General features: G+C 32.3%; 2 protein-coding genes across 2 annotated transcripts; both read left to right on the plus strand.

The window, feature by feature from the left end:
• Positions 1-282: 282 nt before the first annotated feature.
• LOC115885348 (probable cytochrome P450 28d1) lies at positions 283-8,347 on the plus strand. The gene is made up of 6 exons (XM_030904230.1): positions 283-563; positions 1,587-1,824; positions 4,470-4,765; positions 5,883-6,232; positions 7,500-7,766; positions 7,883-8,347. Exons 1-6 carry the CDS (start codon positions 388-390, stop codon positions 8,050-8,052), a joined length of 1,497 nt encoding a protein of 498 aa, XP_030760090.1. The 5' UTR covers positions 283-387; the 3' UTR covers positions 8,053-8,347.
• A 1,453-nt stretch (positions 8,348-9,800) lies between these two features.
• LOC115885347 (probable cytochrome P450 28a5) lies at positions 9,801-14,666 on the plus strand. The gene is made up of 6 exons (XM_030904228.1): positions 9,801-10,072; positions 10,313-10,550; positions 10,790-11,085; positions 11,746-12,095; positions 14,084-14,350; positions 14,406-14,666. Exons 1-6 carry the CDS (start codon positions 9,891-9,893, stop codon positions 14,570-14,572), a joined length of 1,500 nt encoding a protein of 499 aa, XP_030760088.1. The 5' UTR covers positions 9,801-9,890; the 3' UTR covers positions 14,573-14,666.
• The last annotated feature ends 1,471 nt before the right edge of the window (positions 14,667-16,137 follow it).

Consider the following 16,137-nt stretch of genomic DNA (forward strand, 5'->3'; position numbering starts at 1 on the left):
CTATAGTTGGCAACAATGAATTTAAAAATCGCGCCCTCGATTTCGTAACTAAAAGTTTAATTGATATCAAATATATATTTAGAAATTAGTTTAAAATTAAATAGCACCCTTAATACCTATGTTTTTTTATTTACGACATTTGTTTAAACACTGATTCTCCATCTCAATGTATAACAGAAAGATAAAATTCTATAAATAAATTCGTCCAATGGCAGTCAACTAATGTAATATTATGTAATAGACCAATCCGTATATTAGTATAAATTAAGCAATAACAATTTTAGTTAATAATAATTTTGTTGTTCTATCTGCCTATCTCTTTGGCTTCAATTGAACAACAACCAGTAGCAAATAGAGTCTCTACCGGTACAGAACAATTATAACACGATGTACTATCTAGTTATTGGTGCTATTTTCCTGATATTTTTGTATCTTCGGTTTAAAAAAACATATTGGGAGGAAAGAGGTATCCCTGGACCTAAACCGTGGCCCATTATTGGGAATATTGGAGCAAATTTCATAGGCCAGAAGACTTTGGGAGAAGTTTTTTTCGATATATACAGGTACAGCAGTAATTGGCATTTAAATACTAGTTTTTTAGTAGATTTTAAGTCTTTTACTGTCCGATTAATAATGAAAAATAATTTTAAATAAATGTTCTTTATTTGATTTTCCTTTTTTCTATTTTTTTAATTTTTTTCTCTCAGTACCCTGTTAACAATAAAGTACAAATATCATGCCTTTCAAGTATTTTTACGTTTATTTTTTTAATAAAAATGGTAACAATTTTGGGTCAACTTTCGTTTAGCTGAAATCAGTTACTAAAAAAAAAATTGTCTTTAAATAGCTACTGTGAACCACCGAAAACACAAATTTTCCTGCGGAAATGCGTAATTTCCAAATTTCGCACTTTAGAATAACTGAAATCTGCTATAAAAAAATATATTTTGCGTTTTATTTTTAATATTTTTCTGAACATATAAACACAAAAATTTTCCTGTGGAAATAAGCTGTTTTCATTTTCTAAGGAAATTTATTAGACTTTAGAATAGCTGAAATCAGTTATATAAAAAATAAATAATTTTTTGCCTTTTAGAAGCATCCACGAATTGAGGAAAATAAAAATTTTCCTGCGGAAATAAACTGTATCCATGTTCTGAGGAAATTTAATAGACTTTAGAATAGCTGAAATCAGTTATAAAAGATAAATATATTTTTGCCTTTTAGAAGCGTTTACAAACTCAGGAAAATAAACAATTTCCTGCGGAAATGCTTGAGTTTCATTTTCCATTTTTGTAAGCATAAATATATAAAAAAATTATCTTTTTATCACTTTTGAACGCATATATAAAGTCATTTTTTATATAACAGATTTCAGCTAAACGAAAGTTGAGCCACAATTTTAAATATTTTAAAACCTAAAATTTTGTATAAATGCTGTATTAATAAGTTTGCGAAAAATGTGACAGTTAATCGTGATCCAGACGATGTGGCAAAATATAAACAAATACATAAATCTCTGGTAACCTGGGTGTATATCCATTTAAAGTAAGTTATTGCTTATAAATTTTGAATTATCTTTTTAGAAAATATGAGGGTTATCCATTTGTGGGTCTATTCAGAGCTAAGTCTCCTTGTTTGTTGGTGAGGGACCCAGAATTAGTGCAACGCATCCTCGTCAAGGACTTCAAATTTTTCAGAAACAACGAGATGTATGTTGACAGAAATGTCGATATACTTTTGGGTTTTAATCCTTTTGTATTACGTGATCAGGAATGGAAGGATACTAGGCAAATGCTTACACCAGGATTCACGAGTGGAAGAGTAAGTTGATCATTGTACAGGGTGGTCGAAATTGGTCTGTTTTAACAGAGAAAATCTATTTCCTGACTAGGTACAGCAAAACCGACATAGATGGCCTGGACATGGACTCGATTTTTGAGCCATGCTTAATGGCGTAAACCGCCTGTTGATATTTTCACTGCCAACTGAGATACGGAATCTTTTTGAATTTTTTACCATTTGGAAAATTGCCCATAACTTTTGTATTTCGAGGAATAATAACATTCTGTAAAAACGTTCTTAAGGCACTTTTTTAAACACAATTCAGTGGCGTACACAGTTTTTTTCTATACTTGCTTTTTTTGTCAGAAATGATAAAAACTAAAAAAAATTTAAATGGGAATTATAGTTGGCTATGAGCTTAAAAAAAATGTTGGCGTTTAACCCTTTCCAACGATATAAAGTTATTTGTATTTCTTTCTAAGAATGAGAGAAATATTAGGTTTTTTATCTTGGTATCGAAGCGGGTCTTGATTTTGTGTTGATCTAGATGCCTAATTATTTTTATTCATATTATTATTTATCTGTATAATTAAAGATTTTTGAAAAGGCCAAATCAACATTCTATATTAGTATTAAAACGCCAGGGTTACAACTGAACAATTAAAAGGAGAATTTAGAAAGAATTGGATTGGAAAAAGGGGCCCCATATCTTGGCCTTAAGGTGCCAAGTGTGTAAAAATACACACACCGGAAAAATCTAGGGATATCATTTTATTAAAGTTAAAAATAAATGTTTTGAATAAACAACCACATATTTGTAGGCCGATTCTTTCTACTTCGATTGAAACGAAGTAGTCACACTAGTTATTTCTAAATTTGGGATATTTGTAGAAGTGTTTGTGCATTTTTTGTCAAATGTATAAAAAGCAGCTAGCATCAATTGTTCGAATTTAACCTGTACTGGCTATGTTTTTATGATAACTGGCCAGAATTCATTCAAATAACTCTGTTTAGTATTAAACGACATTATGGAGCGTAGACATCTTAACAGAGACGAAATGCTAAGGGCCATGGGTATGCTCGAAGCTGGAATGCGCCAAATCGACGTAGCTAGAGCATTAAATACAACGCAAAGTGTAATATCGCGATTGAGTGCAATCGCGTGAAAGTGGTGATGTTGCTGAAAGGCACACAGGGCGACATCGCATTACTACCCCTCAGCAAGATCATTTTTTACAATTAAATGCTCGACACCGACCGACTCTTACAGCACCAGAGCTTAGTTTAGTTGTCCAGGAAACACATAATGTAACCGTTAGTCCTGACACTGTTCGCAATAGATTAAGAGAGGTCAACTTAAGAAGCAGACGCCCCTGGAGAGCTCAACCCTTAACGAGAGGAAATCGAGAGTTACGATATTTGTGGGCTCAAGATCATGTTCAGTGGTCGAATGAACAATGGGCCAATGTTCTCTTCACGGATGAGTCACGCTTTGGAATTCATCCGGATTCGAGAAGGCTTAAGATATGGAGAGAACCAGGAAATTTTATTCGGTTGGATCAAGTTCAGGAAGTGCACCCTTATCAAGGTGGAACAGTTATGGTCAGGGGAGGAGTCCAGTTAGGTCGAAAAACCGATCTCGTTTTTCTTGAAAGGTTTCTAACAGGAATCACATATCGTGATTTAATTCTTGAACCTGTCGTGTTTCCATATGTCAATGATTTTGGGAGAAACTTCATTCTCATGCATGACAATGCACGGCCTCATACAGCCAGAGTGGTAAGTGAGTTTATCAATGCTCATCAATTAAACATCTTACCCTGGCCGGCACAATCTCCTGACCTCAACCCTATCGAGCACGTATGGGACGCGGTCCAAAGAAGAATTTTGAGAATGGGTATGCCTCGTGAAACTCGTAGGGATCTGGTTCGGGCCGTGAATGCAGCGTGGCAGGCTGTACCTCAAGAAGAGATCGACAGCCTGATCAGGAGCATGGAGAGGGCTGTAATGAACAGTAGAAGAGGCCATACCCTTTATTAAGTAAAAATGGTTTTATCTTTTTTTTTAATTCACAGTTTGGAATAAAAAAAAGTTGTATATTTTTTTGAGTTCAATTAAAATTCGGTAAATTTCGCATTTTTGTTTCCAATACGTCCTGTAAACTATTTGTTTATTTTAATTTTATTATATCAGAAATGCAAATAATAAAATTACTGAAGATGGCTGCATAAAATTGTAATATCCCTAGACTTTTCCGGTGTGTGTAGTTTGGGTACCTAGGTCGACTCAGCCTTAAATGAGTACTTGGGATTCACAATCCTGAGGTAATAATAGGCGGTTGAAGCGTAGTGCTAGCCACATTACCTTCCTTGGATACCCAACGGCTCTAGTATGGCAAGCTGTACCTTGCTACTCCCAAGGCGTTAAACGCTATATACGGGAGCTATTATTATAGAAAGAGATGCAAAAAAGTCAAATAATTTAGATACAAATAGCTTAAAAAATCACCAAAATCGGCCCACTAGAACAAAACATATTAAACAAAATATATCAAAATTTTAATGTACCCGTTTTTGCTACCCAAGATGCTAAATGAGAATGTACTGAAGTGTCACGGGGACCTATTGTATTGTAAAAATTAAAAATTAGATGAAGCTTTGTTCGTCATAAATTATTAATTTCAGCTCAAAGGCCTTTTTCCAATTATCACAAGTATAACTCAAGAGTTTGTCCGATTTATTGAGCATCATCCCAATGCTCACACTGAGGGTATCGAAACAAGGCTTCTGACAAAACGTTTTACTTCGGACAACGTTGCTAAAGCTGCTTTCGGCATTGACGGTAAAGCTTTTGAAAGTTATGACAACATGTCTGATTTCATGCAAATGGCCAATAGTTTCTTTACACCCGGTACAATACAAGCTATTTTGTTGCAAATTGTTCAGATATTTCCAGCCTCGGTAAAATACTTTCCCATCAAGTAAGTATAACACGCATATAAATAATAATAATAATAAAAGTACGATAAAAAATATTTTAACTTTATATACAGGGTGGTCCGAACTGTACTCCGGAAACTTCCGCAGCAAATTCTGCGGATAAAAATAAGTAAAAAAGTTCGTGTTCTAAAATGCTTGGTTTCGGAGATACAGGGTGTGGAAGTTTCATTTTTATTTCGATTTTTTTCATATAATTTCTGAAGTAACGCCAATATTTGGATGAAAATTGGTGTCTGGGAGTTTTTTGATGTGAGAAATTTGATTTTGATGTCAATATGACTCTTATTTGTAGGGGGCGCCACCTACATGTGTTTTAACTGGTTTGAAGAGTTATAATTTTTTATCCGTACCTGTATAAAACTACTGAGTGAAAAAATGTACATTTCCGTGATTTTTTACGTAAAAAATGTCTCTTGGTAAAAATCGCTACGAGCAACCGTTTTCAAGAAATTTAGAATGGAAATAGTCAATACATGTCATTATTGACAAAAAAAAATAAACACAGTAGATAAATTATTTGACTGAAATAATAAATTTATGAAATTTTTATTTTTTTATATTAATCATAAATTTTCCTGCAAAAAATGATTGGCACAAAAACATTTCAAATTTATGATATCAGTCTGATAACTATTTTGTCAACATGTTTAATTTATGTCAATGATGACAGGTATTGATAATTTTGATTCCAAATATCTCGAGAACCATTACTCGTAGCGATTTTTATCAAGAGGCCTTTTTTACGTAAAAAACGTCGTAAATGTATATTTTTTACTCAGTAGTTTTATACAGGTACGGACGAAAAGTTATTAGACTTCAAACCAGTTAAAAAATATGTAGGTGGCGCCCTCTACAAGTAGGAGTCATATTGACTTCAAAATCAAATTTCTCATGTCAAAAAACTCCCAGATACCAATTTTCATCCAAATATTGACGTTACTTCAGAAATTATTTGGAAAAAGTCGAAATAAAAATGAAACCTCCACCCTATATCTCCGAAACTGAGCATTTAAGGACATACATTTATACGACCTTTTTTACTTATTTTTATCTGCAGAATATATAACCTTGTATTTTAAAACCTCTGTATATTTTCAGATTAGTACCTACTAAATTGGAGAACCAAATTGTTTCGATAATAGTCGACGTAAAACGACACAGAACAAACAACGATGCAGTGCACAAAGACTATCTTCAATTCCTGCTAGAATTGAACAAGGAAAAAAAATTCAGTGACAAGGAGATCACAGCTCACGCGAGCACATTCTTTTTTGACGGCTACTTCACGTCATCCCTTGTCCTAAGCTATATCCTTCTCTGTTTAGCTCAAAACCCGGAATACCAAGAACGAGTGAGAGAGGAAATACGTAAAGTTGAGGAGAATAATAATGGGGAAATTACTTATGAGGGTCTGCAGGAGATGGAGTTAGTGAACGCTTGTTTTTTTGGTAACTACAGATAATTTTTCTTTTTTCTTTTTATTTTGCTGTGTGGTGGGGACATACTAATTTTAGATTTTTGCTGCTTATTGAAATTGTTAGTGTATTGTTGAATATCTACCCACATTCTTAATTAATCTAATCGACTTAGGTCCTAATGGTATGATCACACAAAATTGTTCACAAATAAAAAGAAAGTTACGGACTATATCTTCATATTAAAACCCTTTGATAGAAATATATTATAAAATATACTCCTTTCTTGTTGATTGACTCTTTAACAATAAAACTTGACTGAATATTGACTCTTTAATCTTTAACAATAAAACTAATAAACAACAGAAACCGGTTATTTGTAATTGAGAGTAACAGTACAGAACACTTTGAATAAGAAGACTAAGGTAGGAGCATATCAAAAATCTTAGGTACACCGCGATGGGCCTCAAATATGGCCGACTTAAATTCCGGTTTATCAGTGTCATTCTAATTTTATTTAAAAAATGTAAAACTATGATGTAGGGTAGACGTGGGGTAGACTCAATAATTTGTAATTGGGTTGGTAAGGGGGTATGGGAAGGGTTAAAAATTTTAAAAAATTGTAACTCCAAAATTACAGTAGCTAGCAAAACGTGGTTTTTAATTTTAGATTTGGAATAATATTTGCAACAAAATTTGTAATAACATCAAAATCAGTCAAAGTCGCAGTTTTTGAGATAAAAAAAATTGGAAAAATTCCTGTACTTTGAAACAAAAAGAACTGCCTACCAACTTTTTATTAACATATTTTAGTATGGGCGGCTATACGTGCCTCCCGGTGCCAATTTTTTTGTTTGTACCCTTAATAATTATACTGTTATAGTGTTACTAATATTTATTAAAATCAAGCCTGTATCGTTACTTTTAACGTTTTTAAATTTTAATATAGAGTTCTAATGCAATATGTTCATATAGCATTACGAAAATAGTCACAAAAGCCATTTCGTGATATTTAAAAATGACATCATAAAGTAATGATAGTTGAAAAAATTGCAAGTTGTTGGTAGCAAGTTCATTTCTTTTGTTGGAACGCATTTTTTTACTCCTCATAAGCTTAACAATACCAAGAACGGTTCTCTGCTATATTGGAACAAACCTAATATATTTAAATCACTCATGAAAATTTTGTAAAAAAGATTGAGTTTATAGTACTCAATCTTTTTTACAAAATCTCAAATAAAGAACCTGACATAGAGCTTTTTTCAAACAATGGCTCACCCTGTATACTAATATTTTGTAGAATCCTTACGGATGTATCCTGTTCTGGAAATGTTAACAAAAGTATGTACAGAGCCTTACGAATATACTTGCGAAGATCCAGATTTTAAAAAGATGACAGTCAGCTTTAAACCGAATGATGTTGTCATACTTCCCTATGGAATGTTCGGGAAAGACCCGAAATATTTCAAGGACCCAGAGAAATTCTACCCAGAGAGAATGATGGACAAGGATGGAACCACTAATAGAGTGTTCTTTCCTTTTGGGTTAGGACCCAGAGTGTGTATAGGTAGACTATAACTTTCACTCTCATCAAATAAAATGCCATTTTTAGCAGTTATATCATCATAAATATAGTATTTAATAAGTTTTTTTTATTTAATAAACATATTTATATCATTTCAGGACAGCGACTTGGAATTATGCAAGTAAAAATCGGACTAGTTCACGTGATTAAAAACTTTGAAGTCACTATAAGCCCGAAACTTCAACAACCTATTAAAATGCATCCCTTCAATTTCATGAATGAGGTCAAGGGTGGCGTTTGGTTAAGATACAAAAAGATCAAGAACTAAAAAATGTACATAGCGTATGATCGAAAAAAAAAACGGCGTCAAAGACGGCCGGGGAATATCAATCGATGCTAATTTTGGCAGGGTCAAGTCCTAGACGTCATCCAGACCCACAAATCTATTTCCAAAAAATAGTTTTTCTCGAATTTTAAAGTACACAATTTAAAAATCATCGTCTAGAGATTGGCCTCGTCAAAATTAGCATCGATTGTCATTCCTCGGCCGTCTATGACGCCGTTTTTTTTTCGATCGTATGGTACAAGTTGTTGTTAAATTTGAAAAAATGTCTGTATTACAGTGATTTTGTAAAATAAAATGTAAATATAATAGTATATATTTTGTGTTGTGTTTTATTTTATTTTCCATATAAATATACCCTGAATAATAATAAAATACACTCCAACGGCTATACTATTGTTATTTTTTGAAAGCGATAAGAATAAAAATATTGTTTGCCAAAATATTTTATTTAATTTTTAAAGGGAATTCAAAAAATATACGTATCTCGGGATTTAGTATTATTTTTATTCAAATATAAATGTTCCATGAAAAAATTAAATTTTAAAACTGTCTTTAAAAAAATTATTTGTAAAGAGATATTTTGGATTTTACTTAACTACACTATGGTGTAAAATATTATAATAATTAATCTATACTAATATATAAAATCCTTAAGTGACATACTGATTAATCACGATCCTGCTCAAACCACTCAACGTAAGAAGCTCAATTTTGGCATACAGGTTGATTCTAGGGTGTCGAGGTTCGATAAAAAAGGATTTTTCGAAATTCCAGTTCCAAGAGGGTGAAACCACCGCTCAAATATTACAATATTTCTTTTATTTAAAAAACGGTCAAGTTTCCAAAAAAAAAAGGTTAAACACGTATATTTTATTTTGTTTTTTACATATTATAAGATTTTTTAAAAATTTATACATGTGTTTCATAAAATATGACCATTGAGTAATCACGATTCTGCTTAAACTGCTTGACGTTTAAAGCTGATTTTTGGCAAACGGATTGACTGTGGGGTGTAGAGGTTCGATAAGGAGGGGTTTCTCGAATCTCAAATTCCAAGAGAGCGAAAACGCCCCTCAAATATTATAATATTTGTTATTTAAAAACGGTTATTCTTTCGGGAAAAGGCTTGGACAAGCATAATTTATTTGTTTTCTTTACATATTTTGAAATTTTTTAAAAAATCATACAGGGTGTTCCAAAAAGTTGGGTAATTTCTTAACCACGATTCTGCTTAAACTGCTTGACGTAAAAAGCTTATTTTTGGCAAACGGATTTTTCGAAAGTCAAATTCCAACGAGATGAAACTACCCCTCAAATATTACCAAGTTATATAATAATATCGCCATATTGTTTTTTTCTCATGCTGACATAATAAATGTGAGAAAATTTTATCCAGTTTGTATGTTAATGGAATTTCTTGCTTTGCTTTATCATCACCATCACAAATGATTAATTCGACCCGAACGAAGTCGCATAAAATTTGTGGGCATATTTGAAGACTTAAAAAATGTAGTTTGAAATTTTGAAAAAGTAATAAATTAAAAATTAATAAATAATTCTATTCACAAAACGTGAACTAAAATGAACAGTGTTGTTTTCAAGCATTCCTGGATGCACTATATCTATTTCTTTTTCGGCTGTGTATATGCTAATGTAAAAATCAGAGTTAATTTAAACAATCATGGCGCAATAGTTTAAAAATAGCTTGCTGCAATTTAAACAATAAAGAGTCTTTGATTTATTTTTTTATTTATCTCTGGGACATATGTGAAATAATAAATATCAGTGATATAACTAGATGTTCTGAAGGCCAGTGTAATATGGCGATGTTTTATCTAGTTCTTGTCGTGTTTTCATTGATATTTTTGTATTTTGGATTAAAAAAATCATATTGGGATAAACGTGGAGTACCTGGACCCAAACCATGGCCTTTTATAGGGAATATTGGACCGCATTTTTTGGGCAGGAAGACTCTTGGACAGGTTTTTGTGGATATCTACAGGTAGGGGATAAAATAAATTATATTTTTAATATAATAAAATGATAGCAATTTGTTAAACGGTAAAGACAGATCATAAAGCCCATATTTTAAGTTCCCTCTACAAGGTTATTCACAAATTTATTCGTGTTAAAATTGTATAATAAATATAGAATCTCTTTGATTGTTACATTACAAGTCAGAACAGTGTTATCCAGTCATTAGTTATAAATTATTTGATTATGCGGTATACATTTTTTCTAGAAAGTATGAGGGTTATCCATTTGTGGGAACATTTAGAGCTGGAACACCCTGTCTATTAGTCAGGGACCCTGAGCTAGTCCATCGTATCTTGGTAAAAGATTTCAAATCTTTCCGAAATAATGAGATGTACGTAGACAAAGATACGGATACTTTGTTTAATAGAAACCCTTTTGCATTACGTGATCAAGAATGGAAAGATACCAGACAAATGCTCACACCAGGATTCACCAGTGGAAGAGTATGTAACTATAAATATATAAATAAATATCAAACAAAAGATGTTATCGTGGAGATGGTATCGTTTATTGGGCAAGTCTACAGTAAGATTAGCCATGAAACAATAGTCATTTAATAAATTCTCTCTTCTTTTTTAAATAAATATCTCTATTTTTGCAAGAAGAACTTATGAATAACATAAATATAATTCAAATATACCATATTATATGAACTTATAACCAACTAAAGACTTATTTTTAGCTAAAGAATCTTTTTCCAATAATGACAAGCATTACAAAGGACTTTATCAAGTTTATTGAGCACCACCCCACTGCAAACACTGATGGTATCGAAACCAGACTCTTGACAAAACGTTACACTTTGGACAACGTTGCCAAAGCTGCTTTTGGAATCGATGGTAAATCTTTCGAGAGTTATGAAGAATTGTCCGATTTCATGCAGCTGGCCAACAGTTTTCTCACACCCGGTACATTGCACGGCTTGTTCATGCAGGTTATACAGATTTTTCCCGTACTTTTAAGGATTATTCCTCCCAAGTAGGTATAAAAAGGTATTTTGAAGTAAGTCTGACAACTACGCAATTATTTTAATGTGTTTCATTTAGAATACTGGGCCATCCTGTATTATTATAGACAGACTATCAATGACTAAAGAATGCAAGAACCAATAACACAGAGACCAAATTGTTACCATGTCTCCAAACAGTGCCGTGGAAAACGTTTTTCTTAACTTAGCTACTTCAAGAGATATTTGATATTTTTCATAAATGTTTTGACTACGCCTATGATGTATGCGGCGGTATCATACTAATTAATTATAAAAAAAACGTATTAAAATGTTAATAAAAGGTACAAAACTAAAATCGACGTATAGCATATATCAAGTACCTTTAATATCAGAAAAATAATTATGAAATTCAATAAAAAAAACGCTAAAAAGGTGGAGTGGACTGTTTATTCTGGCTCTTTGTTATCGTTGCAGCTTTTACACTTGAAAACTGAACAATTCACCATTGTAATAAAGTTTATACAAAATTCATTACAGACAAAAACCTATGAAAATTCACTAAAATTGTTGCTGTCTCCAAAAAAATGGCGTCTAACAACACAAATTCTACTCCACCCCGTATATGGGCGTTACAACTTGTATTCTTTAGTAACCTTTGAATAAGAAGGCTAACCTCTATTCTTTTTTAGATTAATCAGTGGCGATATAGAAAAAAAGATGATATCAATAATATCCGAGGTAAGGCAGCACAGACTCCAAAATGACGCCATTCACAAAGATTACCTCCAATTTTTAATCGAACTGGGCAAAGAAAACAAATTCTCCGACACTGAAGTGACAGCTCACGCCACCACGTTCTTTTTTGACGGCTACGTCACTTCGTCATTGGTCCTGAGCTATGCCCTTCTCTGTCTCGCTCAAAACACGAAATATCAAGAGAGAGTGAGAGAAGAAATATTGAAAACTGAGGAAAAAAATAATGGTGAAGTAACTTATGAGGCTCTACAAGAGATGGAGTTGCTGCACGCTTGCCTTTGGGGTAGGCATCTAGATAATATACAGGGTGGCGCCTCTGATACGACGGAAGCTCCAAGGAGAAGAGAACGATAGTTTGTATTGAAGTGAAATTTTGTGAGAGTATATTGCTTGATTTAGAGCATTTTTTAAAGATGTAGAGAGTTCTACAGGGTGTCCCTAAAAAAAGTTACATATCGAAGTTTTGTTTTTTGTAATGGAACACCCTATATATTAATTGATTTTCGGATTCTAGGAGAAAAATAAAGGTGAGTTTTATTAGAGAAATATATGAATGAAATGTAAGGTTTTTGATATATTTAACATTTTCTAAAAATAAAGAACAATTTTTAAATTACAATAAAAGCTACCTAAATTGAAATTTACCCGGTATAGATTAATATGTAGTTAAAACAACTATTGTACTTTAAATCAAATTAAAACTTGATCCAAAAAGTTATACAGGGTGAGACAAAATTAATATTGAATATTGGTCACCACTAAAAGCATGAAACTCTTTTATTTTAAATGGAACACCTAGTATATTATTCCGATATTCAATGGGGAAATCATGTCTCTTCAAAATACTATTAAGGTTGCCTACCCCTCAAACAAAGATTTTCTTAGATATTTTCATTTTTATGATTCTAGGTGGCTGTGATATGTCTGACATTATTTCACAACATAGCGGTCTAATTAGTCCAACTTTAACAACTAGTTATCATTTTGTGTCAGTTAAAACAAAAAAAAAATCAAAGAAAATTGCCGAAAATGCAAACTTATCCTACATCAGAAAGAATTCATATGATTCTGTAAGTTGGTGAATGCAGTGTTTATTCATCAATTAATAGAATACTTATGTGCTCCTGATTTTATCTAGTCTGGGTTTTTTATGGGCATATGTTAAAGACAGTGTTTACAAACTATTGTCGACAACATGAGAAAAATAATTGTAGCTACTTTTCGAAGTAGAACTCCACATATACCTTTTGAAATGAAAAGATCTTTTGAAGAGAGAATCATTTTATGCAGTTAACAGGAAAGGAAGCATTTTGAGCATTTGATTTCATCTAGCTAATTTTTGTCACATAATTATAGATTTATATCTAGTTTTAATTCTGTAATAATTAATTTTTTAAAGGTGCATCTTTTTATTGTTAAATTAATAAAAGATATATCACCAGTTATCCCTAGATTTTTTGAAATAATAAATATCTTCTGACGCAAAATCATAAAAATTAAAATATCTAAAAGAATCTTTGTCTAAAGGGTAGGCAACTTTAATAATATTTTGAAGATATATGAATTCCCCATTGAACACCGGAATAATATACTGGGTGTCCCATTTATAATAAAAAAGTAACTTGCTTTTAAAAATGGTCAATGTGCCATATTAATTTTGTTTCACCCTGTATAACTTTTCGGGCAAAATTTTAATTTGGTTTAACAATACAATGGTTACTGTAATTAAACATCAGACTATACAGGGTAAATTAAGATTTAGGTAGCTGTTATTGAAATTGAAAATTTACTCTTCATTTTCACAAAATGTGAAATATCTCAAAATCCTTACCGTTTAGGCATATGCTTCTTTAATAAAACTCACCTTTATTTTTTTTAGAATCGGAAAATCAATTAATATATAGGGTATTCCATTACAAAAAACAAAACTTTGATGTGTAACTTTTTTTGGAGACACCCTGCATAACTCTATATATTTTTATAAAATGCTTTCAATTAACTTTGCGCCACCTTGTACAGGAGAGGCAGCTGATACTTCTGGGTAGACCAGCTTCCTCAAGTGGTACACAAGCTATCATCTCCTCTAGTAAGGGTCGGGAACCTATCTCTAGACCCAACAGGCTAAACAAGCTACGAGAGTAGATCACAGCGGATCAAGAGTACGAAGATACTTCCGACTGCTCCAGAGAAGGCACCAAGGAGCCACATATTCTTGAAACATGAGAATTAATACACTACTTAAAGTAAAAATAATACAATTCTCTTTTTCAGAATCAATTCGCCTTTTTCCTGTCGGTGATATCCTTACAAAAGCATGTACAGAACCCTTCGAGTACACACCTGAAGACCCTTCATTTAAAAAGATAACACTTAACGTTAAAGTCGGAGATATCGTAATGATACCCTTCTCAATGTTTAGTAAAGACCCGAAATACTTCGAAAACCCTGAAAAATTCTATCCAGAAAGAATGTTGGGCAAGGATGGTACCATTAACAAGGTGTTCTACCCATTTGGTATGGGACCTAGGGCTTGTATAGGTTGTTAAAACCCATATATAATTAAAAAAAGTGTATTTTAAAAAGCATTTTGTAGGACAACGTCTGGGGACAATGCAAATCAAGATTGGGCTGGTTCATGTCATTAAAAACTTCGAGGTTACTGTGAGTCCGAAACTGCAACAACCGATAAAGTATCATCCGTTCAACATCATGAATGAAATTAAAGGGGGTTTATGGTTGAAGTACAAAAAAATAAAGTAGGAACGGTATACTTTGACTTTCTATCTCGTTTATATGAAATTTATTTTAGTTTGATTTGTAATTCTGAAGTTTTATTTTAATTTGTTTAAATAAACTAATAGTCTTTAAATATTGAGTTTTATTTTATAGTGTTATTTCTATATAAGGGCTGACAAAGGTTAGTCTTGGGTAGAGATTTCCGTATGTAAGAAGAGTACAATGCGTTTATAATGTACTGAACAAAGAGAGGACAGTAAACACGTTGCCAAACGTATGAAATAAATCGAGAAACTGTGCACATCACCATAAGAGACGTGGAAGGGGACATAGCAGATTTGTCGCAGTTGACCGGTCGACCCAATCAACGAATCAATACCTCTCTCAGTACTTAAAGTTCTAGGGAAAGGTGTACGTCATACGTTCAGCTTCACGATTTAATTATGTCTCGTGATACTTAATTTGTTTATTTATTAACGAGTTGTTGTAATTTTCCCTGTAGCTTGAATTTTTTAAGTGCAAGCTAGAAACACTTGCATTTTTGGTAAAAATAAGTGGAATTGAGTGGGTGTTCGATAGTGGTCGCGCTATTAGAACTCTGAATTCAAAAATCGATATCTCGAAATCTATTAGAAATAATAGATTGTAGTTTTTTCAAGAACTTTGTTAATATTTCTGCTGTATTTTCTTTGTAGACAGTATGTGAAAATCTTTATCAATAAAAAAATTACACGATTGCCGAAAATTGCTATGCTCTAAAAGTAAATGGATGGATTGTTTACAATTTTTGAATGGAAAAAACAACCTTATCGAATTTTCCTTATGTAAACATATTGTAAAATATCCGATTTTAAAAATAAAAAAAGTTTCAATATCTAAAGTGGTTCTTGAGTTATGGTCTGTTATGTGTTAAAAAGTTGTGATGTAAATGCCGACCCAAAAGTAACAGTTGCCAGCACGGTATAGTCTTGTATTATACCGTATCGAAATAAAAAAACGGCGTCTAGTTGGCTGGAAAATGACGATCAATGACATTTCCCATATAAATTTACATATAAAATGACAGCGATCTTCGTTTCATAGCCATCGCTGACATCGTTTTTTTTCGATCATACGGTATTATTGTGTTGTAATTTTTGAAAATATATACCGGGTGGGTCTCAAAAGTGACTCACCCCTATAACTTTTTTATTTTTTCAGATAAAAAGACCAGATTTGGTATGTTAGTTATATGACATAAATTAGAATTGATTGACGTATTCAATTGTTTTTGGTGACTTCCTGTTTCTCCGGAAATGACTAGAACTTTTGATTTTTGAATGACACCTTGGGTATTTTCTTACTTTATTCGATAGAAAATGACATTCTTACTCTACTGTCTGTATCATGACAATTTAACTCAAAATACCAAATGTATGGTACCAAATTATTCCTAAAAAAAATGCTTTTAAAATTGAGATATGATTAAAAATTCGATTTGGGCACCTTTTAACCGTCCAGGAGAAGACACGAAAAACATTAGACGATCAAATCTATTTTTCCAAGGCTCCTGGATTAAAAATTAGCGATTTTAACACAGCCATGGCACT

This window comes from Sitophilus oryzae, unplaced genomic scaffold (assembly GCF_002938485.1).
Source record: "Sitophilus oryzae breed Bouriz unplaced genomic scaffold, Soryzae_2.0 scaffold_381_pilon_pilon, whole genome shotgun sequence".
Taxonomy (NCBI): domain Eukaryota; kingdom Metazoa; phylum Arthropoda; class Insecta; order Coleoptera; family Curculionidae; genus Sitophilus; species Sitophilus oryzae.